The sequence below is a fragment of the Cynocephalus volans genome, chromosome 7 (assembly GCF_027409185.1).
Source record: "Cynocephalus volans isolate mCynVol1 chromosome 7, mCynVol1.pri, whole genome shotgun sequence".
In the NCBI taxonomy this organism is placed as follows: Eukaryota; Metazoa; Chordata; class Mammalia; order Dermoptera; family Cynocephalidae; genus Cynocephalus; species Cynocephalus volans.
The window spans coordinates 79,798,315-79,826,020 of NC_084466.1; the positions used below are offsets into that span (position 1 = coordinate 79,798,315).

Sequence of the window (27,706 nt, forward strand, 5' to 3'; positions counted from 1 at the left end):
CTGCTGTCTCCAGGCTTCCAGTGTTCCTCTTGAAAAGTTAGCTATTAATACAATTATTTTTCCTTTGTATATAATCTGTCATTTCTCTCTATTGCTCTAATGTTCTTCATTCTTACTACATTGTCTGTAGGTGTGAGCTTATCTTTCATTTGTTTTGAAACTGACGATTATTGTCTTCTATTAATTTTGGAAAATTCTCAGCCATTATGTGCTTGAATATTACCTCTCTCCCCTATTCTCCTTCTGGAATTCATGATAGGCATATGATGGACCTTTTCTACTCTCTGCATTTCTTAACCTTATTTACTGATTCTATCTTTATTTGCTGTATTCTGTACAATTTCTATAGCTCTGTCTTCTGGTTTATTGATTCTCCTTTCATCTGTGTCTAATCTCCTTCCCCAGTCCACTGAGATTTTCATTTTAGTGACTATATATTTTAATGTTAGGAGTTCTTTTCTGATTATTTTTCAAATATGCTTATTCATTTTTTAATATCTTACCCTATGTTTTTAAATATTCTTATTTTATAGTATATAGCTAATGGATTATCAAGTGCTTTAGGTAGGGCATTAATTTGGCTATATGTTGTGCTATTTGACTCTCTCTTATGATGTTTTCTTTGTTATCTTGTAATTTTAGATGTAACCTCCATGGAAATACTGTGAGACCTGGGTCAGAGATATATCTTGTGCTTCTCTGTGTTTGTTTCTGCAAAGTGCCTTAGGGAGAACTGATGAGTGAATAGACAAATTTTAGTATATCCATGTAACAGGATACTACTCAGCAATAAAAAGCAACCAATTACCAATATGTGCAAAGACACGGTTGAATTGCAAAAGCATTATTCTAAATGAAACAAATCTGACACCATTGTAAATACTATATTATTCTATTTATGTAACATTCTAGAATAGACAGAACTGTAGTGATAAGTGAACAGTCGGAATGCATGGTGAGGTTTGGGGATTGACTGCAAAAGTGGCAGAAGGGAGTTTTCTGGGATGATGGAAATGTTCTTTATCTTGATTGTGGTGGTGGTTATGCAATTTATACATTCTTGAAAACTTATCAACTTACACACTTAAAATTAGTGAGTTTAATTGTGTGAAAATTACATTTCAGTAATGCTGATTTAAAAAAAAAGACAAAACTCATCAATGATGACAGAAATCAGAATAATGATTACTCTAGAGGAGAAATGCTATGGGAGGATGTGAAGGGTCCTTCTGGGGAGATGGAAGTGTTCTGTATCTTTATGTAGGCATTACTGGGGTTTATACAATGTATGAGGATCCTTCAAAAAAGTTGGTATTATCTTTTAATTCTATTTTTTCACAAACTTTTTGAAGTACTTTTGTATGTACCCAATATAAAAACTCATTGAGCTGTACGCTTAAGACTTGTGTACTTTATGTAAGTTATATACCTCAATAAAAAATAAAGAAGGAAAAACAGTTTTCGAGAAGGATTAGAATATAAAGTTGAGAATATTTCCAAGAAAGTAGAGCAGAAGGACAAAGAAATGGAAAATAAAAAGGATAAGAAAATTAGAGGATCAGCCTAGGAAGTCTAATATCTGAGTAAAAGTTGTTTCAGAAGGAGAGAACAGAAAAAATGGTAATAAGTTATCAATGAAATAATTCAGAGAACTTCCCAAAATTGAAAGACATTAATTTCTACATCAAAAGCCCCCCAGATAGACCCTTTTTAAAGCACATATCAAAAATTTTAAACTCATGTCAGGGAAGATCTTACAAATTTCCAGAAAAGGGGAAAAACAGGTGATATATAAAGGATCAGGAATTTGAATGACTTCAGTCTTTTCAACCTAATGTTGAAACCTAAAAGGCGATAGAGTTAATGACTTCAAAATTCTCAAGAAAAGCTACTTCCAAACTAGGATTCAGTAGCCAAACTATCACTGAGGTATGAGGGTAGACTAAAGATGTTTTCAGACATGCACAGTCCCCAAAATGTTACCTCCCTTCTATGGAAAATGTGCTCCATTAAGATAAGGGAGTAAACCAAGAAAAAGAAAGATATGTGATAGATGAAAAAAGTACAACATAGATGAGGCAAAGGGGCTCCCCAGGATGAAGGGCAGTACCAAGTTGAACAGCCTTGGAGGGTAGACAGATATAGTGTCTTCCTTCATAGCAAAGGCTGGGTTTGCTTACAGCCTTGGAAGATTTAGTACCTCCCTTTGGAACAAAGGATAGTTGTATATACTGTTCAGTATAATAGACTCAGATTCAGTAAGCTTAGTTTAGTGTTCCTTTCCTGTAATTTAGCCTACTGCATATGCGGATGTTGCCTGGCCCTTTTCGAATTGCCCTGTGGGAATTGGAGAACTGGTACAAAAAATTATCTTGGGTTAGAAACTTTATAGTTCCCTATAAAGAAATATAGTTTCCTGTATAGAACTTGGGTCTGGAAACTTTATAGTTTTAACTCTTAGGTTTGGGTCAGTAATCCATTTTGAGTTAATTTTTCTTCTGACGTGTAAAGTAAGGGTTGAGGTTCAGAGTTTTTTTTTTTTTTTTTTTGCACATGGACATCCAGTTGTTTCAGCATCCTTTTGTTACAAAAAACTGTCCTTCCCTCATTAAATTGCTTTGGCACCTTTGTCAAAAATTAATTGCTTATGGAAGTACGGATATATTCCTGGACTGTTTAATTTGTCTATTGGTCTATGTGTTTATGTCAATCCCACACTGTCTTGATTACTGTAACTTTATAGTAAATTTTGAAATCAGATAGTATAAGTCCTCCTACTTTACTCTTCTTGTTCAGAACCGTCTATTCTGTCCTTTGTATTCCCATACAAATTTTGGAATCAGCTTGTCAATTTTTACAAAAAGGGCAGCTAGGATTTTGATTGGGATTGCACTGACTCACTTGCAAGAGAATTGACATTTTGTTAAATTTATCCCTGAGTATTTAATATTTTTGAATGATTTCAGTTTTTTGATTTTAGTTTCCAATTATTTGTTGTTAGTATGTGGGAATATGAGTATAATCGATTTCTGTATATTGACCTATTGATTTTTTTGTATATTAACCTTGTATCCTTGCAACCTTACACAACTCATTTATTAGTTTTAGAGCTATTTGCAGATTCCCTAGAATTTTCTCTATTGATGATCATGTTGTCTGTGAATAAAAGCAATTTTACTTCGTCTTTTACAGTTTGTGTGTCTTTTATTTTTGTATTGACTTGTTGCACTTGTCAGAATCTCTAGTTCTAATGTTGAATAGAAGGGGTAAGAACACATATCCCAGTCTTGTTCTTTGGGGGAGAGCATTCAGTCTTTTATAATAAATATGATGCTAGTTGTAGGTATTTTTATAGATGCCCTTTACTACGTTGAGGGAATTCTTTTATTCTTAGTTTGTTAAATGTTCTTATCATGAATTGTGTTGAATTTTCTACATCCATTGCTTTTTCTACATCTATTGAGATGATTATATGATGTTTCATTTCTGTTCTCTTAAAATTATATTGTTTTTAAAATATAAACCATATCGAATTCTTGGGCTAAACTCAACTGGGTCATAATGCGTTATCCTTTTTATGTATTACTGGATTCGATTAGCTAAAATTTAAAGATTTTTTTATCTGTGTTCATGAGGGATATTGGTATGTAATTTTCTTATAATGTCTCTTTCTGGTTTGGGTATCAGGGTATTGCTGGCCTTAAAATATGAGTTGGAAGTGTTTCCACCGCTTCTATTTTCTGGGAGAGTTTGTTTAGAATTGGTTTTATTTCTTCCTTAAATACTTGGCAGAATTTACTAGTGCAACCATTTGGGTCTGGAATAGTTTTGTGGTTTTTTGTTTGCTTGCTTGTTTTGTGGGAAGGTTTTAAATTACATCTTAATTTCATTGATTAATGTAGGACCTCAGATTAACTACTCTATTTTTTCTTGAGTAAGCTTTGGTATGTTGTGACTGTCATGAATTTATTCATTTCATTAAGCCCTCTTTTGCCTTTTCATATCTCTAAGGTTTGTAGTGATAGCCCTCCATTTCTGATTTTGGTAATTAGTGTTTTTTTCTCTTCCTTTCCTGGTCAGCCTTACTAGAGGTTTATTTTATTGATCTTTCCAAAGAACCTGCTTTTGGCTACATTGAAATTTTTTATTGTTTTTCTGTTTACTATTTTGTTGATTTCTTCTCTTTATGTCCTTCTTTCTGCTGCTTTTGGGCTTAATTTGCTTAAGAATCTCAGGTTCTTAAGATAGAAGCTGAAAGTAGGAGTAAGCAAACTATAATCCAGGAGCTAAATCTAGCCCACTGCCTGTTCATGAATGGCCTATGAACTAGGAATGGTTTTTTGCATTTTTAAATGGTTGAAAAAAATCAAAGACAATTACTGTTTTATGGCACGTTAGAAATTAAATAAAATTCAGATCTTGGTGTCCATAAATAAAGTTTTATTGCAGCACAACCACACTTAGTTGTCTACATATTGTCTGTGGCTGTTTAGTTGTGACAGAGAATATATGGTATTCTCATTCCTTTACCCTGCTGCTTGGTGCACTGTAATCAGTGTTTTAAGAGCTATGTATATCATTGTACCGTCATAGTTTATTTATAATCAATGCATATACATCATTGGATTAGAAAAGATTAAAAAAATAGGCTTGAAATGTTATACTTTTAAAGCACAATGGAGCATGGATTATTTAGTTAGGTGACAAAACATTGTGTTTATTATGCAGTGACACTATAGCTGTGCTAAAGAAATACAGTATACACTGATAGTATCAGACTAAGCACTCATCACAGTACTCACAACTCACAGGAAAGTAATAGTCAAAAAAATTAGAAAACTTAAAAAGGAGTATCTTATTCCAGTAGAATGTCTTCACAAAATTAAAAAATGAAAATGAGAGGGCTGGCCCTGTGGCTCACTCGGGAGAGTGCGGCGCTGGTAGTGCCAAGGCTGTGGGTTCGGATCCTATATAGAGATGGCCAGTGCGCTCACTGGCTGAGCGTGGTGCAGACCACACTATGCTGAGGGTTGCGATCCCCTTACTGGTCAGGAAAAAAAAAAAAAGGAAAGAAAAGAAAAAGAAAATGAGGCTGCACCCAAAATAAATTTCTGAGTGGCTCATTTGTTAGCCAAGCAAAGAAATCATTTGCTGATGGCAAGTTAATTAAATTTTGTTTGATCACAGCAAGCACAGAATTGTGTTCAGAGAAAATAAACTTGCTTAAGGCTAGTATCTTTTTGGCAAGAACTGTTGTCTAAAGAGGTGAAGACAACAATAATCAATTAAAAAACATGTCATATGATTTTGAGTGGTTTTCTTTGGCTCTTGATGAATTGACAGATGTTACCAATACTGCTCAGTTGTCATTTATTTGAGAAGACAATGCTAAGTTTGAAGTTATTGAAGAATTAGTCCTAATGAATAGTGTGTGTGGAACAACTACAGATGAGTATTTTCAAAAAGTTAAGAAAACACTAATTCCATACAATCTGAGAGGGAATCTACTAAGATGTATTATAACTGATAGTGGTAAAATTTTGTGTAGAACAGAAAAAAAGCTCAGGTGGACAGATATATAATGCTGTGAAAATGTAAGATGTTTAAAGCCTATGGTTATTCCTGTTTTATGTCTTAGCAGGTATTTTGCAGAAAATATTTGAATTCATTATGCTATTTGGAACCAGCAGTGTCAACATTTGCCCTTGTGAACTTAGCCATTGTCAGCTTCATGAAATATCATCAGAAATAGAAGCTGAATATCCTCACTTGCTCCATATCACACAGCACTTTGATGGCTTAGTGTAGTGGTAAGGTTTTATTGCAAACTTTTGAGCTTAGGGCTGAAATCGAAATTTTTATGAATAAGAGGAACTGCTCTCAACCACTATTATTTAGAACACTGAATGGCTTTAGAAATCAGTTTTTCCTGCAGACTTGATAATGTTTGTTAATGAATTCAACCTGAGATTCATTACAAATGAATTTCAAGAATTAGAAGGCAAAATACTGTTTATTTAAAAACTAATACTGCAGTAAAGTTATTTCGATGCCAGCTAATGCTGTTTGAATCACAAGTAATATCAAGCTCTTTTATAAGAGCTTTCTATGCTGTCAAAAATTAAAACAAAGAAGAGAGATCTCTATTCCCACCCTGAGTCGCAGAAGGTATATTTTCTGAGCTCAAAGTACAGTTTCAGCAGTGTTTTTCAGACTTTGATGCAAGTGCAAAGGAAATTTCTGTGTTACAGAATCCATTTAACTCTGCACTTCCACCTAAATTCTTATTGGAAGTTACTAATCTGCAATGTAATGACATGCTAAAGGGCAAATACTAAGAGAAGAAGAAATTCTTTAAGTACCTTCCAAACAATGAAAATGCTGAATTGAAATCATATGCTTGTGGCTTGATATCAGGACATGGCTGTACTTAACTGATACTTTTTGAAAAAGACATTTGCTAAGATGATATATGTGAAATCTTACTAAATATTTCAATAACATGTCTAATTTGCATTAATAACATGTCAACATTTGTAATTGATTTTGATGATAGGGAACACTAACTCTGAATCCCAACTAAGTGAAAAGTTGTCCACTCTTCTCATTAGTGGACCTGGCTTACAGAAAATTGTACTCTGTTACAACAATTACTATAATATTTTGAATTTCATCAGTAAAAATTATGGAAAATGTCTCATTATATTAGTACCTATGTAATGTCTTCCAGTTTGCTTTTTAGCCCTCACAGCCTAAACTATTTACTGTGTGGCCCTTTACAGAAAAAAGTTTGCCAACCCCTACTTTACATCAAGATATTTTTATCCTGCATAGTTGTGTACCTGCATTTACTAGCAGAATTAATGCTTTTGTCTCACAGCAACCTAAAGAAAATACTTTATGGAGTAGCTTTGTTTCTGCTGGATTAATTAATTGCAGCTTAATCACTGTAATAAGACCATGTTGTTTTGTGTTAATGTTCCAGATTTGAAGAAGAGGCTTTGCATGGTTATCCTGTACTTTGTGAATAGATCTACTGAACACTGAAATTTCTTATTGTGTAAAATTAGCTTACTATTTGCTGCAGAGTGAGTCTCAAGTAACATAATGCTGCCTTCAAGGAACCTATATTGGAATAAGGGGCAAATAATATGTCAAGCCACATAAAGGGAACAGCCTTTGTTTCAAGAATGTACTGCAGTCAGTTGAAATGCCTACATTTAGTTATCGTTAATTTTGAGGAAGAATTTTTGAGCCCCTTAAGAACAGATAAGAAATTCAGAGTCAGGAAGAGTCACGTTACCCAAACCAAAATTTAATTCCCTCAGAAAGGCAGAGAAAAGTATTTTGATTTCTCCACTAAGCGTATTCATTGGTTTACTGTTCCAGGAAGTCAGAGTAGGGCAATTTGGACTCTTTTCCAGCATATCTTTCTTCTGTATCTTAGTATTTCATATTCTTTCTAGTTTTGGGAGGAAAGAAGCCTTGGATGATTCTAGGAGACTTTTGGAAGATCTGGAAGAAAAGCCAGAATTACTGGGCTGGAGGACTTTGGTGGAAACCAGAGGTTCGGAGGGTATTCTTCCTGGCATCTTATAGAAAGGGAAAGATTAATGATAGTTTTTTGCACAGCTGGAAAGCTATGGAGAATGACAGGATCATAAAAGGTTAGAGGTTGAAAAGCAAAATAGGTTCAGATAGTTTAATTCACAGGTTTTTGTTTAGAGTTAAGTTGTATGGAGCAATTCAATGTTTAAATTTAATTTAAATTTAAATTAAATGTTAAATTAAATGATGAATGGACAGCTCTAGACTGTTCCTTTAAAATGTGTTCCTTAAGTATGACTTTTTATTCTTGGAGCCAAAAAGTTAGTGAGAAGTAATTTCTGCAGTTTTAACTGATGTCCCTAGAAAATATAACATATTTATATTTTTATGGTATTCATATATTTCTATTTTGTCAAGAGTAAGTTGAATAAAACACAGCAAGGTCATCTTTACAATTATTGCAGCTTCTGGTAATTACAAATGAGCAAGGAAAACTAATGTCCAATTTATGTACCTGTAAATAAATCAGTAGTTTAGAGCTGTATAACTTCTCTCCCTACTATCTCCATGGTGTTTTCTTGTGATCTCTTTTGTATTTACGAAATTCGAAAATTTGTTCAGTATTATAAGATGCATTCAGATAACCTCAAAGAATGAAAGATAATTATTTTGAGTTTTAAGGTACTTTTAAGCAGATATTTTAAAGAATAATAAAAAATGTTTTAAAGTTGGTGCTGAAAACTTTAAAAAAAAGTCATTATATTTTATGTATTAGGTCTCTAAAAGAAAATGAATTTGGCTGAGATTTGTGACAATGCAAAGAAAGGAAGAGAATATGCACTTCTTGGAAATTATGACTCATCAATGGTGTACTACCAGGGGGTGATACAGCAGATTCAGAGACATTGCCAGTCAGTCAGAGACCCGGCTATCAAAGGCAAATGGCAACAGGTGAGATCACATTGACATATTGTATATGAGGGCATCAGTCGTCTATTATACTTGAGAAATTAGAATTAGAAAATTACTTTGAGATTTTGTAAATAGTTATTTGAATACTAAAATATATTTAAAATGTACTCTGAATAATTTTATTATGTCTTGACTAGTTAGTTTTTTGTATTTTTGATCATATACTCCATGAGGTATATTTTGAAGATATTATATTGTAATTGAATGTACTTTTAATTTTTAAAAAAATTTTTGTGTTCGGTTACCTAAAATGTAATTTATAAATTACATTTAAAATTTGTGTATCTACAAAGTTTTGAACTAAGGTTTTACTTGCCCTTTCCCCTTTTATATTTACATGTAATTTTAACCCATTTCATAAAACTTTCCTTTAAGAAATTTTCCTCATCTTTTGAAAAACTCCTTACAAATACAAATGAGTCAGTAATCTAATAAATAACACGAATGTTTGTTGTCTTTTGACTATACAACTTGATTATGTAATAGTACAAAAACTTGAATTATTTCCTTACTCCATTTTTTATTAATTTTAATTTAATGTTTTAATTGATCAGTATCTTTTAACATAATTCTTGTTTCAGTGCCCCAATTCCAAATTCATTGTAACTTAAAAAAAATTTTTTTTTACAAATAGTACTTATAAGCAATGTTTTTCTTTAAGAAAATAATTAAATAAAACCATCTGTCTTTAAGTTAAATAAAATTGTCTTTTGTTTTATAAGGGTTTATTAATTGTTTGTATTTTTTGCCTGTTATAAACTAAAACAAGATACTGTACTTTTTAGAAAATTTTAAGTGAAAATATATGAAACACTTCATGAGTTTGTGTGTCATCCATGCTAATCTTCTCTTACTATTCCAATTTTAGTGTATGTGCTACCAAAGAGAGCACGTCCCACTTATTGTTAAAACTTAAAATTCTTTTAAAATTAAGTACAAAGTCAAACATTTCTTTGTCATTTTTATTTTATGTACTAATGCCTTTCAAGTGTTTCTTCTAATTTTTCCACTCATAAGAAATTGATATTTTACTAAGTTTTGAGGGTAAATTTAGTTTATTTTCCAGCTTAAGTGTTACCAAATTATGTTAAGTGAAAACAGCATACCTGCTCTAACTCAGGCTGAAATTTTTAGTTGTTTTCTTATATTCTTAGTGCTAGCCACATGCAGGGTGGTTTATTAATCTATCATGGGAATATTTTTGACATATTCTTTCTTAATGGTATGTTAAATAGTAATCATTTCTATTTAGATACTTCTACTGTGTTTCTTTCCGTTGGGTTCTGAAATTTTATTTCTCCTGGTATAGCATATTATGTATGAATAATTGCATATATTAGCATTTGAATTTTACCTAGATGTTTCTTTGGTTCTGTAACTCCTTCATATGTTCCTTTTATTATGTTATTCAAGATAAAGATAAGGGAAAGTTTCTTATGCTTTGCTTTAAAGTGAGATGTGCTGGTTAAAAAATATTAGAATTTCCAAGATGAATTTATAAATGTAATTTTTAATCTTCATCTGTTTGCTTTTGAAGATTAGTTTGGGTTCAGAATTTGAAAACTTAGGAATTTCCACATAGTAGGCGCTCAGTTAAATTTTTTTTTTTTTTTAAATTTTATTTTGTCGATATACATTGTAGCTGATTAATGCTCCCCATCACCAAAACCTCCCTCCCTTCTCCCTCCCCCCTCCCCCCCAACAATGTCCTTTCTGTTTGCTTGTTGTATCAACTTCAAATAATTGTGGTTGTTATATCTTCTTCCCTCCCCCCCCGATTTGTGTGTGTGTGTGTGTGTATGTGTGTGTGTGAATTTATATATTAATGTTTAGCTCCCTCCAATAAGTGAGAACATGTGGTATTTCTCTTTCTGTGCCTGACTTGTTTCACTTAATATAATTCTCTCAAGGTCCATCCATGTTGTTGCAAATGGCAGTATTTCATTCGTTTTTATAGCTGAGTAGTATTCCATTGTGTAGATTAAATTTTTTAAATATAGGAAAAATCTTGCCTTTGGACTCAAAGTAAACTTTACCCAGGACTTGAAAATTTAAACGAGGTCAGAAAAATTCAGATTTTGGTGGAGAATTTAAATAAAAATTGGAAGTGTGTAATTCATAGTATTAGACTGCTTCAGGCTTTCAGACATTCATGACAGGCATTTCATATTTAGTGATATTGGGGACAGGAAGTGTTTGTAAAAATTTTGGCAGACAATTTTTTGGAATTTATTTACAGATATATTACAAAGATTTAGCATAACATTATAGATTTCTGGTAATTGTTAACTTGTTACCGACTTAGTTGCTTCTTTTAAATTGTATTAATGATCATCACTTTCTTTGGTAGAAACAACGTTCCGTTATGAGAGATATATAACTGCTTACCTTATGAAAAGGTATACTGATCATGTCTTTTTTCAAACCAATCTCTGCCTTTCTCTTTCTGTTACTTTAAAAGCTTTGTGTTTTTGGTTATGCTTTAGTGATTCATTTTGAATACTTTCAATGATGTTGAAAATTTATTATTTCATTCTGTAGCAATTTATTATTTACAACTTATAATAAAATCATTAAACAGTTTATAGCATAAAGGCTATTTTCTTTTAAGGTTCGGCAGGAATTATTGGAAGAATATGAACAAGTAAAAAGTATTGTCAGCACTTTAGAAAGTTTTAAAATCGACAGGCCCCCAGATTTCCCTGTGTCTTGTCAAGATGAACCATTTAGAGATCCTGCTGTTTGGCCGCCACCTGTTCCTGCAGAACACAGGTAAATGAGAGTTTAAATATCTCTTTAGGTACTTCTAATTAATTGATATTCAGAGTAAAGCTTTATTTGAACAAAGCATTTTTGGGAGCATGTAAATTTAATATCTGTTTATGATTTTAACACCTCTCTGGTTTTGCATAGTTTGTATTTAAGTAAGAGCAGAAGTAAATCACTTATCATATATCTTGCTTTTAGAATGCTTTACTACTGTAATAATAACAATAGAAGTCTACTGATAGTCCTAAAATTTATTAGTGAAGAGAGGTCTTTTAGGTTTCATAATATCAGCATCAGAACTTGGCTACTTTTGCTTTTTTGCTTGAAGAGACTCTAATAATTTCAAATGAAATGCTAGAGAAATTGGAATCATTTGGTTGGGACTACAGCCAATTTCCAGAATCTTAGTGTAGATAAAACTTTTCCAATAATGTTTAAGTGACTTATCATTGCTTAGAGGTCACATTCCTTCGTGTGACATTTAAGGCTCTAAGTTAATCTCCTACCAGTTTTCTCTGACACCCAGCCTATGCATCATCTACGTTAAACCTCTTTTTTCTGCCCTTTCTTGTCTTGTTTGTACATGGTCTATTCTTTCTTCAAGAAATACCCTTAATCTCCATTTCCAACTAAGCAACTCATATTCATTCTTCAAGTCTCGGTTCAACTGATTGTCCTCTCTGCAGCCTTTTTGGATGTGTGTAGGCATAGCAATATGTTCATAGCAATTGTCATGTTGTATTTATTTGTCTCTTCACAAGATTAGGAGCTTTTCAAGGGTAAGGACCATGTAACAAAATAACAAACTTCCATTACTAACACAGTGTTTGGCACATAGTAGACATTCAACCAACGTGGAATGAGTAACTCCTTAAACTCACAAGTGAGGAAATTGAGGCTGAGAGACCCTTACTTTTAAATTAGGCTTGATCAGGATCTGAGTTTTTAGGGCTTTCTGTCCACTTTATTATTTTTTTTTCTGGGTTTCACAAGGCTTTTTAATATGTTAATATGATTAAGTATCTCTAAGGTGAAGCTATGTTTGTTACATGAGTTTTCCAAATTTAGTTTGTCATAGAAAGTTGTTTTGTGGAACAGCTCAAAGTAAAATGAGGATCTTGTTGGAATTTTTTTTTCACATTTAAGACTATCTTATTTGTTTTATTTTAACTTATCAATATACAGTGTGGTTGATTTTCGTGTCCCTTTACCAGTTCCTCTTTCCTTCCTTCCTCTCCCCACTCTCCTCCATCAACATCATATATGTTCAGTTGTCATAACAAGTTAGAGGAATTGTTGTGATTGTTGTGTCTTCTTCCCCCCACTGTTTATTTGTTTATTTATTTATTTTTAGCTCCCACAGATAAGTGAGAACATGTGGTATTTCTCTTTCTGTGCCTGACTTGTTTCACTTAATATAATTTTCTCTAAGTTCCTCCATGTTGCTGCGAATGGTAGTATTTCATTCTTTTTTATAGGAGAGCAGTATTCCATTGTGTAGATATAACACATTTTCCTTATCCACTCATCTGACAATGGACATTCGGGCTGGTCCATCCCTTCGCTATTGTAAATAGTGCTGCAGTAAATATGGGAGTACAGGTATCCCTTGAACATGATGATTTCCATTCCTCTGGGTATATTCCCGGCAGTGGAATAGCTGGGTCATATGGTAGATCTATCTATAATTGTTTGAGGAACCTCCATACCATTTTCTGTAAAGACTGCACCATTTTGCAGTCCCACCAAGTGTAGGAGGGTTCCTTTTTCTCTGCAGCCCCACCAGCATTTGTCATTCTCAGTCTTTTGGATATGAGCCATCCTAACTGGAGTGAGATAGTCTCCCAGAGTGATTTTGATTTGCATTTCCCGAATGCTGAGTGATGTTGAGCATTTTTTCATGTGTCTGTTGGCCATTTGTATATCTTCCTTTGAGAAATGCCTGTTCAGCCCCTTTGCCCATCTTTTAATTGGGTTACTTGTTTTTTTGCTGTAAAGTTGTTTGAGTTCCTTGTATAATCTGGATATTAATCCTTTGTCAGATGTGTATTTTGCACATATTTTCTCCCACTCTGTTGGTTGTCTTTTCACTCTGTTGTTTCTTTTTCTGTGCAGAAGCTATTTAGATTGATATAATCCCATTTGTTTATTTTTCCTTTGGTTGCCTGTGTTTTGGGGATCATATTTATGAATTCTGTAGCCAATCCTACTTCCTGGAGTGTTTCTTCTATGTTTTCTTTTAGGAGTTTTATTGTTTCAGGATGTATATTTAATTCTTTAATCTATTTTGAGTTGATTTTGGTAGATGGTGAGAGGTACGGTTCTAGTTTCATTCTCCTACATATGAATATACAGTTTTCCCAGCACCATTTGCTGAAGAGGCAGTCTCTTCCCCAGTGTGCAGACTTGAAGGCTTTGTCAAAGATCAGATGGCTGTAGGTGTATGGGTTGATTTCAGGATTCTCTATTGTATTCCATTGATCTGTGTGTCTGTTTTTATGCCAGTGCTATGCTGTTTTGGTTATAGCTTTGTAGTATAGTTTAAAGTCAGGTAGTGTTATATCCCAAATTTATTTTTTTTTGCTCAGGATTGTTTTGGCTATTCATGCTATTTTGTTATTCCATATAAATGTCAGGATGGTTTTTTCCATTTCTGAGAAAAATGTTATTGGGATTTTGATGGGGATTGCATTGAATCTATAGATAACTTTGGGTAGTATGGACATTTTCACCAGTGTTAATCCACGAGCATGGAATATCATTCCATCTTCTTGTGTCCTCTTTAATTTCTCTCAACAGTGGTTTGTAGTTCTCATTGTAGAGATTTTTCATATCCTTGGTTAACTTTATTCCTAACTGTTTTATATTTTTGGTGGCTATTGTAAATGGGCCAACTTTCTTGATTTCTTTTTCTGCATGTTCACTGTTGGAGTGTAGAAATGCTACTGATTTTTGTGTGTCAATTTTGTATCCTGCAACTTTGCTAAAATCATTTATCAACCCTAAGAGTTTTTTTGTAGAGGCTTTAGTCTCTTCCATGTATAGGATCATATCATCTGCAAACAGGGACAGTTTGACTTCACCTTTTCCAATTTGGATGCCCTTTATTTCCTTCTCTTCCCTGATTGCTCTGGCTGGTACTTCCAACACTATGTTGAATAAGAGTGGTGAGAATGGGCATCCTTGTCTAGTTCCTGTTCTTAAGGGAAAAGCTGAAAGCTTTTCGGGATGATATTGGCAGTGGGCTTATCATATATGGCTTTAATTGTTTTGAGGTACTTTCTGTCTATACCTAACTTATAGAGAGTCTTTGTCATGAACAAATGTTGAATTTTGTCAAATGCTTTTCCAGCATCTATAGAGATGATCATATGGTTTTTGTCTTTGATTTTATTGATGTGATATATCACGTTTATTGATTTGCATATGTTGAACCAAACTTGCATCTCTGGGATGAATCCCCCTTGATCATGGTGTATAATTTTGTGTATGTGTTGCTGTATTCTGTTAGCTAGCATTTTATTGAGGACTTTTTCATCTATATTCATCAAGGATATTGGCCTGTAGTTCTTTTCTTGTTGTATCTTTATCTGGTTTTGATATCAGGGCGATGTTTGTTTTCCTCATAGAATGTGTTTGGGAGAATGGCCTCTGTTTTAGTCTTTTGGAATAGTTTGTAGAGAATTGATATCAATTCTTCTTTGAAGGTTTGGTAGAATTCTCCAGTGAACCCATCCAGTCCTGTGCTGTTCTTTGTTGGGAGACTTCTGATAACAGCTTCAATCTCTTTTATTGTTATTTTTCTGTTCAGATTTTATTGATTTTTTTGCCTAGATGATCTGTCCAATGTTGAGAGTGGGGTGTTCAGGTCCCCTGCTATTATGGTATTAGTGTCTATTTCATTCTTTAGGTCTAATAGTGTTTGCTTTATAAATCTGGCTGCTCCGATATTGGGTGTGTATATATTTATGATTGTTACGTCTTCTTGATGGATAGATCCTTTTATCATTATATAGTGTCCTTCTTTATCTCTTTTTATGGTTTTTATTTTAAAGTCTATTTTACCTGATACAAGAATAGCTACTCCAGCTCATTTTTCATTTCTATTTGCATGGTATATCTTTTTCCATCCTTTCACTCTTAGTCTATTTGTCTCTTTACAGGTGAGGTGAGTCTCTTAAAAGCAGCATGTTGTTGGGGCCATCTTTTTAATCCAGTCAGTCTGTGTCTTTTGAGTTGGGGGATTTAATCCTTTTACATTTACAGTTATTATTGAAAGGTGTTGATTTACTCCTAGCATTTTATTGATTTTTGTTTGGATGTCCTAAATATCTTTTGTTGCTTTCTTTCTGATTTTCTGTTTGTCTTCTGTGTTTGTTGGTTTCTTGGGGTGGTAGATAAACTATTTTTTCTCCTTATTGTTAGCATTTTTATTTTACTGATGGGTTTTGTTCTTTCTTGAGTATTCATGGCATTGATGGTTGTGTTTCAGGTACCAAACTCAGTACTCCCTTGATAGTTTTTTGTAAGGCTGGTCGTGTGGTAGTGAACTCCTGCAGTTTTTGTTTGTCTGAGAAATATACTCTTTGTCCTTCATTTTGGAAGGATAGCCTTGCTGGGTAAAGTATTCTTGGCTGGCAATTTTTGTCTTTTAGTATTTTGACTATATCATCCCATTCTTTTCAGGCTTTTAGGGTTTCTGATGAAAAGTCTGATGTTAGTCTGATTGGGACTCCCTTATAGGTAACTTGACGCTTCTCTCTTTTAAAATTCTCTCTTTGTCTTTGAGTTTTGCCAGTTTGAATATAACATGTCTTGGAGAGGACCTTTTTGGGTTGAATATGTTTGGGGATCTTTGAGCCTCCTGAATGTGAAGATCTGTGTCTTTGCCTATACCTGGGAAGTTTTCTGCTATTATTTTGTAGAATATGTTTTCAATGCCATTTCCTTTTTCCTCCCCTTCTGGAATACCCATGATTCAGGTATTTGAGTGGTTAAAGTTGTCTGTTATCTCTCTTAGATTTTTAAAAATTTTTTAAATTCTTTTTTCTTTGTCCACTTGTGTTATTTTGAACAGCCCATCTTCAAGGTCAGAAATTCTCTCTTCTGCTTGTTTTAGCCTGCTGGTTAAACTCTCTGTTGTGTTTTTTATTTCACTGAATGAATCCGTCAGCTCCACAAGCTCTGCTATATTCTTTTTCAGGGCATTGATTTCTTTGTACATTTCTTCTTTCAGGTCCTGTATACTTTTTCTCATTTCATTGTGTTGTCTAACTGAGTTTTCTTGTATCTCATTTAGTTTCCTTAGAATTGTTGCTTGAAATACCTTGTCAGTCATTTCAAGGACTTCCTGTTCTATAGGATTTAGATGTTGAGAGTTATTATTTTCCTTTGGTTGTGTTGTACTTTCTTGATTTTTCATATTTCTGGTATCTTTCCTTTGATGTTTGGTCATGGTGGCTGGGGGTATCACGGTCCACTCTTTCCACCCTGATGTCTGGCCTGGACCCTGAAGAGATCGCCAGTTCTGGGCAGCGGGGACTGGCCTGGGCTGGAGGTCCTGTGGCATGGTACCTGCCTGTTCCAGTGCAGCTAGTTTGGGGTGTGTGGACCTGGCCTCTCTGGGTGGTGGGGACTGGCCTGAGTTCTGTCCACTTTATTCGAAGTGGTATTGTGGCCGGAGTATTGCACCATAGAAAATAAGTTTTCATTTGGTCAGTAGCTGTGATCATCTGTTTAACTTATTGATCTCTTGAGGTTTTATGAAAACATTTAAAGAACTGCAAAAGTGTCTAATTTATTCCTTCAGGATTTTTTCCACTGAGTTACAGATATTTTTTTAATTCCTAATGTAAAAACACTAGATACCTTTTTAAGGTCTACAACAATGTAGTTTTTGCTGCTGATGTAAACATCTTCATGTGTTTTGGATTAAGGTAACCCTTATCATGCAAAAGAGAGTGTTTCAAGATCCCTAGGATTGTTATTATGGAAGTTTCAAAGCCAATACTGAAAAAAAGAAATAATGGCATTTTGATCTATCAGAACCTGAAATTTTTCTGTGTGTGCGTGTATAATGAAATACCTTGTTTTTTTCTGAAAATCATTAATCCTGAAATAAACTTCTAGCTTAAAGCTAAAAGCTTACAATAACTTTAAATATATGTTCTGAATTGCTAGAGCACCGTGATTCATTTCAAAAAGCGGTATCCACAGATAATAACCCTAATATTTATGGCTCAAACTGAATAAAAAATTGTGGATGGCATTTTATCATTGATGAATATTAACCTGAAAACTTCTTCTAACTAGAGAAACACTAGGCCAGTTATTATTTCCTTTTCTTTGTCCTTCCTTAACTGCCTGTAACAGAGATGGTTTATTTTTATACTTGTTCTTTAATCCTTTTCCTTAATGAATGTAAAAAATGAATAGACCTGAATGTATTTCTGTAAACCTCCTTTCTCCATACTAAATTTTAAGGTAGAGTTTCCCTTGTGTTTAGCCATTGCGTGTGTAGTTTTTTTTCCTCTGTGGATCAGAAATCCTTAATAGAAGCAAATCCAAGGCTGTATATTGCCCAGGAGAAAAAAAAAAGAAATGATCCCATTCTCACATATATTAACAACAATAAGGATATATGCAACAACTCTAGGAGATTCTCCTCGAGAAGGAATTATGTTTAATGCCTTGAGTAATAGTATGGGATTAGTAGTTTTAAGTTTCATGAATAAAGTCTTTATATAAGCAAAACAATAGGTCATCAATTAATAATGTTATAGTGACGTATATAAGGCAGATGTTAATGAAGTAAACTTCACACTGGTTCGTGGCACAGAATGTGTGCAAAGGCTGATAAAATAAGTAAATATTAAGATTGTAAGTTTAAGGTTAAAAGTTGTGGGAGGTTAGAGTTAGTTGTATAGTATTTTTCTCCCTTTACAAACTTTGTTTCTTCTCCTGGCTATGTAAAACAGACATAAGAAAATTTTCACCTAGCGTTAGTAAATAGTGAATATAGTCCTTGGATATTCTTGGCTTAATGGAAAGACACTTGATTTGAGTCGATGAGATTTGAATGTGACTTCTCCTTCTGATGCCTACTTGCTTTATGAGCTTGAGCAGGTTATTTAACATCTCTAAACATTAGTTTCACTATCTGTAAAATGGGAATCTCTACCTCATGGAATTAAACAAGAGTATTTAATGTCTGAGACAGTAACTGGTATGTGATATGTAATTAAAATAAATGGTCAACTCTGAAATAAGGTACTACAGTGTTCTTTCAGATAAAAAACAAGAGAATAACAGAATTAGCAAATGGTAGGCTTACTCCTAAAATTCTTCATTTATTTTTTCCCTGCAAATTCTATGTAAATCCTTAGTTTTCTGAAACATTTTGAATAACTGCAGTGAGGATATGGCTTTTTAAATGTCCAAGTCTCATGAAGTTGGTAATCATTTTCAGGGAAAGGATGATAGCTAATAATTATTAGTCACTTCCTATATGTTTTACAAGCATTGTCTTAATTAAACCTTCAGTGATCTCATAAAGTAGGTACTGTTATTGTATACCCGTATTATAGTTGCTGATTTATTATCATGAACCCCATTTACAGCTGAGGAAATTGAAGCTTATAGAGTTTATTTTTCCAAAGTCATCTGAACAGGAAAGTGGTGGAACCAGGGTTTGAATCCAGATCGCCTCAATTTCAGTAGTTTTATTTTATTCATTCTGCTGTATTACTTTTGCACACATACTCAGTGGTATATGTATGGTTGTATTTTAATATACAACTATATATCCTAATAATATCTGTTTGTTAAATTCTTATTAGTGTGGTAGGAGAATAAAGAAACTGAAAATGCTTAATGAAATAAATATTGGTGTTTTAAAATTTTTTCTATGGGAGTACCACACTAAAATTATGATTTAAGCCAATATGAAAATGTAATTTACTTTACCTTGTTTTTTACAAAGCATTTTAGGGATGCATCTGATGTGTTTGGCATTAGTCCCGTTTGGTAGCCCTGTTTGTGGTTCTATTCTTTTCACTTCATAGACTTTTAACACAAAACTTCTCCATCTCTATTGCTGCATACCATGGTAACCTGTATACTGTAGTATTCCACTAGTGGTTTTGCCATATTGTTTGAAATTATTCCTTCTATGTCATGCATCTGTTGAGTTTAATCATGATCATGTTTTAAATCACCAGCATCTGCATGGATAACTCAAAACAGTCTTTTAAAATAAATTAGATTCATTGCCTTTAAATGTGAGGAAATTGAGCTACAAAAGTAGGATCATGATGAGAGGTAGTGGCAGTATTAGAATTATACTGCAAAGAGATAAAGCCTCTGGATTACTCTTAGTGTCCTAAGTTAAAGGGTTTTTTGTATTAGTTAAATGATTTCATAATATTTTACATGTAGGTTTATTAAGTACATTTTCTTTAATAAAGTGGTCTCTCCCAGTGAGACCTGAAGCTATAAAATTAAGATTTTCTGTATTGGAGCAGTATTTGACATAGCACATGTTCAACAAACTATTCTTTATCCAACTTTAAAAATATGAGAGTACTTCAGAAAGTTTCTGGAAAGATGGAATTAAAAGATAATGCAAATCTTTCCATGAACTTTTTGAAGACGTTTGTAAATAGATAGGTCTTTTTCCCCCCAGGTTCAATGAGGTATAGTTGACAATTAAAAATTGTATATATCTGCTGTTGAGTTCCTTATGTATTCTGGATATTAGCCCCTCATCAGATACATAGTTTGCAAACACTTTCTGCCATTCTGCAGGTTGTCTCTTTGCTTGTTGATTATTTTCTTTGTTGTGCAGAAGCTTTTTGGTTTGATGTAATCCCAATCATCTATTTTTGCTTCTGTTGCCTGTGCCTTTGAAGTCTTGTTGAAAAAGTGTTGCCCACTCCAATTTTATGTAGCATTTCCCTTATGTTTTCTTTTGGTCGTTTCATAGTTTTGGGCCTTAAATTTAAGTCTTTTGATTTATTTTGAGTTGATTTTTGTGTATGGTGAGAGGGGTCTAGTTTTAATCTTCTGCATGTGGCTATCCAATTTTCTCCACACTATTATTGAAGAGGCTGTCCTTTTTCTAATGTATATTCTTGTCACCTTTGTCGAAAATCACTTGGCTGTAAATGCATGGATTTATTTCTGGGTCTCTGTTCCAGTTGGACTATTTATCTGTTTTTGTGCCAGTCCCATGCTGTTTTGGTTACTGTAGCTTTATAGTATATTTTGAAGTCAGGTAATGTAATGCCTGCAACTCACTCATATGAGGAATCCAAAATAAAAAAGTAGTTCTCATTGAAGTAGAGAGCAGAACAATGTTTACCAGAGGCTAAGAAGAGAAGAGTAGGGCTGGGTGGAGGGAAAGAGGTGGATTAACAGGTAGATAGGAAGAATAAGTCCTGGTGTTCAAGGCTGACTAGAGCTAATAATATTATATATTTCTAAATAGCTAGAAAAGAAGATCTTGAATGGAAATGTTTCAGGGACGGATATGCTATCTATGCTAAGTGAATCATTGTATAATATATGCATGTATTGAAACAATGCACTGTACCCCACAAATATGTACAACTAAAAAAAAACATTGTGTATATTTGAGGTGTACAACTTGATTTGATATACATTTTGAAATATTCTTTGCAAGCTAATTTACCGTATTAAGTTCACATAGTTTACAATTTTTTTCTTTTATTTTACTTTTTCTGGTGAGGACATTGACAACCTACCCTCTTGGCAAATTTCAAGTATACAGTACAATATTAACTGTAGTCATCTTACTGTACATTAATCTCCAGAACTTATTCATCTTGCATAACTAAAACTTTGTACCCCTTCGCCAACAGCACCCATTTCCCTGTCTCTTCAGTCCCTGGTAACCACCATTCTACTCTGTTTCTGAGTTTGACTATTTTAGATTCCACATATAAGTGAGAACATGTAGTATTTGTCTTTCTGCATATGGCTTATTTTACTTAGCATAATATCCGCCAGGTTCACCCATATTTTGCAAATGGCAAGATTTCTTTTCTTTTTTTTTTTAAGGCTGAATAATATTCCATTGTATGTATCCACACCACATGTTCTTTATACATTCATCTGTTGACTGAAGTTTAGGTTATTTCCGTATCTTGGCTATTGTTGATAGCTGAAATGCTGAAATGAATGTGGAAGTGCATATATCTCTTTGACATATTGATTTTATTTCCTTTGGGTATATTCTCAGGAGTGGGGTCGCTGAATTATAAGGTAGTTTTATTTTTAACTTTTTGAGGAACCTCCATACTATTCTCCGTAATAGTTATACCAATTTACATTCCCAAGTGACAGGTCTTTTTAAATTACATCTTTTGGGAGAGGTGGCAGTAAGAATAGGGTATATAAGTCTGAAATCAATCATTTGGCTTGTTCTCCATAGGTAAACTAAATCTCTAATAGACCTTCTAATGTTATTTCATCAAGAACTGAGGGAAATGTGTTTCTGTGTACATACAGATAGGAAGATTGATTTTTATCAAATTAGTGCTATTCTGTAGAATTTCAGCAAAGAGGAAATTCTTATTGACTTGCTATTAAAGTTGTTGCCTTGTGTTTGTTTGGATACCCAAATAGATGAAGTAACTGGTAGCATTTTAAATCCCAGTTTATGGTGAAACAGATGACCAAAGTCAGTTATGACCAAAGTCAGGTACTGAAAGTAAACTACCATCTCATCCATCCAGGTATTTCAGCCAGGCTCTGGCTCAGTTACTTTCTTGGGATTAGAAGGTTGGAGAATAAATTTTTGTATCAGTTCTACTGCTAATTGACTGATTTACCAGATTCACTTCTCTGTGTCTCATTTTTCCCTCTGTAAAATGTATATTGTAATGAGATTGCTTTGTAAGATTGCTTTGAAGTCTTAGGAAGAAAAGCACTGTGTCATTGATCTACCCAACACATATTTTATGAACATTCATCATATGCTAGAAATTATCTTCAGCCCTGTGGGAAGTATAGCAGTAATAAAAAACCTCACAGATCTTGGCCTTAAGAAACCAATAAAAGAAAATAATCCAAGCATCCTGGAAAGCTTGAGCTAGGATGCTGGCACCTGTGATATGATGTGTGCCAAGTTCTGTCCCACATATGGTGAGATATAGAAACATACATGGTCCCTGCCCTTTTAAGCATATGGTCTTGTAGTTGGGTGTGAGAGCCATTACTGAGGTAGAAGGGACTGGATTTGGTAATTAATGAGATATAGAGGATGAGAGAAACACTAGAGCACATAATTAAATGTCTACAACATACTTTTGAATAGGAATTAAATATGAGAAACAGACTTTGAGAGAGAAAGGGATTAGTGGTAGTTTTTTAGGAATCATCAAACAACTAAGACCAGGAAAGAAATTTTAAGGTCATTCTTTATATGATGGAATAGGTTATTTGCCTAAAAGTATGGGCAGGTTGAGATTATATTCATTTTCTTAACATTCTGGAGTAATATTATGTTCCAAAATTCTGTTTCTGGTACATGTGATGGACTCTATTTTTAGAGTGTGATTAGAATGTAGGTAGCAGGGCCGATTAACCATAATAATAACTGACATTTATTTGGTTCTTACCTGTGAACCAGGTACTTTGCTAATAAACTCTTTACATGGTTTATTTCTTATTTAATTTTCACAACCACCCTCTAAAATAGGTACTATTACTATCACCCCTATATTTTAGAAGAAGAAACTGAAGTTTAAAGATGCTAAGTTAGTTTATCAAATGCTGCACATAAGTCAAGTAGGTTAGGGATTGAGAGTTGGATTGTATTTAGCAGCATGAGCTCACCGGTGGCCTTGATGTACAGTTTTGATGGAATGGTAGAGAATGATGGAGTGGGTTTAGAGAATGGGAAGAGAGGAATGTAAGATGAGTGTATATAATTCTTTCTATGAGTCTTGCTGAAAAGGGGAGCAGAGAAATTGGTAGTTGGGGAAGACAAGGGGTCAAGGTCTGTTGCTTTAGAGAGGAAAGGAATAGCAGGATGTCTGTATGCTGATGGGAATGCTGCGGTAGAAAGGGGAACATTGATGTGTGGTGACTGGTGGAGCAATGTCCTTGAGTAGAAAGAGGAGATGGGATCTGATGCAGATGTGCAGGGAGTGTGTGGACAGCTGGCTCAGTCACGGTGAGATGGCAGGTGGTTAAAGCTGTGGGTGCGGAGAGGTGGGAAGATACAGAGGTGAGAGCTTGTGGAAGTTCTTTTGTGACCATTTCAGTGAGGAAAAAAAAAGCAAGCAAAACTTAAAGCAAAGATAGAGGGAGCAGGTGTGGTGTTTTTTGGTCTAAATTCTGATCTAAAGTGTTCTAAGGGTAGGAGGACATTCCATTTGGCCTTTTTGTTTTATTTTTATTTATTTTATTTTATTGTTTCTTCTATGTAAGTTTTCTCTAGGGAGCATTTGTCCTATTTTATACAACTCAGTAGTCACCCATTTGAAATTTCTGTTTTGAAATTCTAGATATTTATTACAATAAGTGCCTAAAAACTTGATAGCTCTTTTTTTTTTTTTAATGTTTCAGAAAAGTTACCTTAAAGATAGAAATTGTAATTAATTAGAGATAAATTAAGGAGCAAGAACAAGATAGTGGTAAGTCAGAAAGAAGTCATAACGCATTACTTTTACATTTTTATTAAAAAAAATTTTTGCCTTGCTGCAGTTTAGCACTGTCATTTCTCTTTGTTTGGCAGACTGCAGTACTGTAATGTATGTGTGCATCTGTTGCCTTTCCCTGCCCTTTCTTCCTTACTTACCAGAAATCCTGGATCTCACTCATTGCAGCATTGGCAATGAAATCTTAAAGATATTGCTGACTTCTTAATTTAATAATGAAATGCCTTTTCTCAGGGCTTATTCTTTTTAACCTTTGTAAGATTTGATAATGTTTACCATCTTCTTTGGAACTCTCTTCTTTCTTAGGGTCTCTGTGACATTACACTGTTCTGCTTTTCCTCCTCTTTTGCTTTTTTCTGACTGTGGCCTCTTTCTCTTATCTACTCCTCTTGTTGTCCCCTGGTCCTCAGCCCTCTGCTCTTTCTGTATTCAGTTCAGCTCAACATATTCAGCACCCATTATGTGCTGGCACTACAGCTGCAAAGATGAGTAGAGGAAGGTCCTTGCCCCTCAGGAGCTCACGTTCTAGGAATGTTGTCCTTTGCCCAGAGCTTGATCATTAACCAGGCTATGAGGTTGTCATCCTAGCTCTGCCACGTGGTGTCTGTGAGGACAAATCATTCAACCTCTTCCTCATTTTCCTCCTCTATAAAATGGGGATCAATTTGACAATTACCTCACAGGTTATTGTGAGAATTAAATGATTTAATGCAAGAAAGTGTAAAAAACAGCCTAGCCCATAAGAAGTGCTGAAGAAATGTTTGCAGTTTTCATTACCCACCCCCTACTCCCACCCCACTGATACTCAGATGGCTGATGCCCTCACCTCCTTTAGGTCTTTTATGAGATGTCACCTAGAGAGTCTTAACCCTGACTCCCCTATTTAAAATGTTTACCCCTTCACCTGTCATCACTCTGTCCCCTCACTCTGCTTTATTTTTCTTCATAGTACTTACTGTTACCTTATGTTATGTTGTGTGTGTGTTTATTGTCCCTTCTGGATTGTAAATTCTGTAAGGTCAGGGCCTTTGATTTGTTCACTGCTATACCCCAGCTCCAAGAATGTGCCTGGCACCATGTAGGCATTCAATAAATATTTGTTGAAGGAATGAATAAATAAAATGCTTACTTAGATTTATCCGTACGTTTACCAATTATTTTGTTCACCATTGCTTGCGTTTCACTCTTTCTGTATTCATTTTCATCTTTGTGAAGATGAAAACGAATAGCTCTTACAGCAAAGGTCTCCGTTAGTGGTAAACTGTAATTTTTTGTCTCAAAATATCTGTACTTTCCTGTCACTCTTAAATGATATTCTAGTATAGAGTACTAGGTTGGTAGTTATTTATTCTCTACACTTTGAACATGACATTAGTATTATTTTGCCTTCTGGCTTGTATTATCAGTCTAGTTGTTTATAGGTAACTTCTCTTTTCTCTCTCATTGTTTTTAAGATTTTATTTTTTTGTCTTTGGTGTTAAATGGTTATTATGAATTATCTAGGTGTGGATTTATTTTTATTTATACTGCTTAAGACTTGTGCTTCTTATGTGTAAAATTATTTTTTTGTACTTTTAATCATTTTAAACATGTATTTTATAGTCCGTAAACTGACAGTTTATTTTCAGAAGTTATCGGGACTCTTATCTTGCTTTTGTTGTTTCTGATGACTCTTGTTTGTGGTAAAGTTGAACATGACTCTTCAGCAAGGTTTTAATTAGTCATTCCAATGTGTGGCTTGTTTACAGGGGGTGTCAATCCAGAGACGGTCTGTATTTGTTTCAGCTAGGTGCCTTAGAGATGTCATTTGCCCAGGACCACTTTTAGGTAACATTCTTTGCTTAGGGTAGTTGAAAATTGAGTCCTGAATCACATGAGGATGGTCCTTAGCTACTATTTCTAGGAGCCTCACACTACAAATATAGAATATAGGTCCAGATAGGCTTATTTCTTCTCTATGTTTTAAATTCTACCCATTCTCTGAGGTCGTTGCCTTTTGAGGATCCTGGCTTTTATGTGGACGTTTCATTTCTACTTCTTTGACTTTGGTGGGCCTAAGTCCCTGTCTCAGGTTTCACTTTAGATCTCAAGCTCTCAGATGTCTGAGGCCCGCAAACCCTAAAGGACTGCAAATGTGCTTATGGTTCGTTCATTCGTTCTTTTTCTCCTTTTTTTTTCCATTAAGTATTTCTCTCTTACCTTCTGATAAAATCAGCTATGCATATAAAATATTTGTTACATTTTATCCAGCATTCCTGCATATTTTGTGGGAAGGTTTTTGCTTATTTTTGTTGTTACTATATATTATTTTTGTAGTTCTGTTATCATAGGTTCTTACCTACGTTTGTTGTTTTTGACAACTCATGTTTGAGTTGAGAACCCTTCTTCAGCAAGGCTTTAGTTGTAGGATTTATGTGTGAACAGAAAGGGATGTCCAATATAATTCTAAAATATGTATGTGTTTTCAGCTAAAATATAGGCTTCTTGAATGCTGGGACTGTGTCATATGCTTTTAGTACCCCTCTGTTTTACAGATCAGTAGAATAACCTTAGAAGTTGATTAAAAGCTAGATGAAGACCTGTGAAGGTCTAAAGTTCAGGTGATATTATTTTATTATCTGTAATATAATATTATCCTGATAACCTGAAAGAACACCATCATTCGTCTAGTTTTAAAGTCTTTAGGGTTAGGCAGAAAATAAACGTCTTAGGTTTTTCAAGTTCTAAGTTCTTTAGAATGAAATGGAAAAGACAAGGGCCTGTCTTTAGAGCCAGAGAAAAGCAAGGTACAGTCAAGTGATTAACCTGCCTGGGAGTGGTTAAATTCTACCATCAGACTAAAGAATTAATAATGTTTTCATCCCCCGCCTCATTCTTTGAAATGACTGAATGACTGACATAGCAACTTTAAATAAGATTTAGTTTGGCTCATGGAGTCACTGACAAGAATCCACTCAATGTCCCAGCTTAAATAACTGGGTGTGGGTAATATCAGAATGCTAAGAAGGTAACCTCCAACATGTTGAATGAGTTTGTATAATATTTGGTGTGAGAAGTACGTTTGCAGCTCCAGATCTCATAGGAACTGAAATTTCTGGTTAACTGTTACCTTGGCTAACTGGAATGATAAGGGTCTTCTGTAGTGGTTAAGCATATTTCAACTATAGCATTTTCACCATTTAAAATTAAGAATAGACATATCTAAGAGAACCAAAACTATAGTAATAATATTTTTCTGTTAAGGAATATGTGCATATTTGTTATTTTTATGTACTTGGAATACTTAAAAAAATATGGCTAATGAAGGTGATATGCACGCAGTCTACTTTAAATGTGTTATAGAATCAGATTTGTGATTTTTCTTACATAAAAATTTATGTTAAATACTTTATTGGGACATTTAGGAGGAATTTATGATTATGATATTTATAAGTTTTATTTATTATTATCAGATTTATAAAAGTATTTTTATGTAAATATGCTCTATTAAGTAGTAAGACAGTGGAATAACTAAGAAGGAAATAAAATGTATTACATTTATAAATGTAAGTAAAAAAATTTGGTGGCATTTTTTTAACCAAGTTTGTAAATGGGGCCAAATATTATTTGGAAGTTTCTTAAAAGTGACTTCTATCATCTGCTAGTCTCATACATAGGAAAAGATTTGTAGCAGAATCTAAAAACTTTAAGGAAGGACTAAATTTGTGCATTTTTAACTTTGATAAGTTGAA

The 27,706-nt window shown here is 33.9% G+C and overlaps 1 protein-coding gene and 1 pseudogene across 4 annotated transcripts in view; one reads left to right on the plus strand and one right to left on the minus strand.

Annotated features, from left to right (window-relative positions):
* The window catches only part of KATNAL1 (katanin catalytic subunit A1 like 1), an 86,286-nt gene that overhangs the window by 8,541 nt on the left and 50,039 nt on the right, over positions 1-27,706 (plus strand). For 3 of the 4 annotated variants that reach the window (XM_063102168.1, XM_063102167.1, XM_063102169.1), the window contains exons 2-3: positions 8,324-8,499; positions 11,132-11,292. In XM_063102168.1, coding sequence (XP_062958238.1) covers positions 8,338-8,499; positions 11,132-11,292 — 323 coding nt within the window. In that variant the 5' untranslated portion in view covers positions 8,324-8,337. Of the gene's footprint in view, positions 1-7,498; positions 7,568-8,323; positions 8,500-11,131; positions 11,293-27,706 lie in introns of those variants that run through there. The other variant, XM_063102170.1, reaches the window with a different exon arrangement.
* Positions 9,320-9,412, minus strand: LOC134382849 (U6 spliceosomal RNA; annotated as a pseudogene).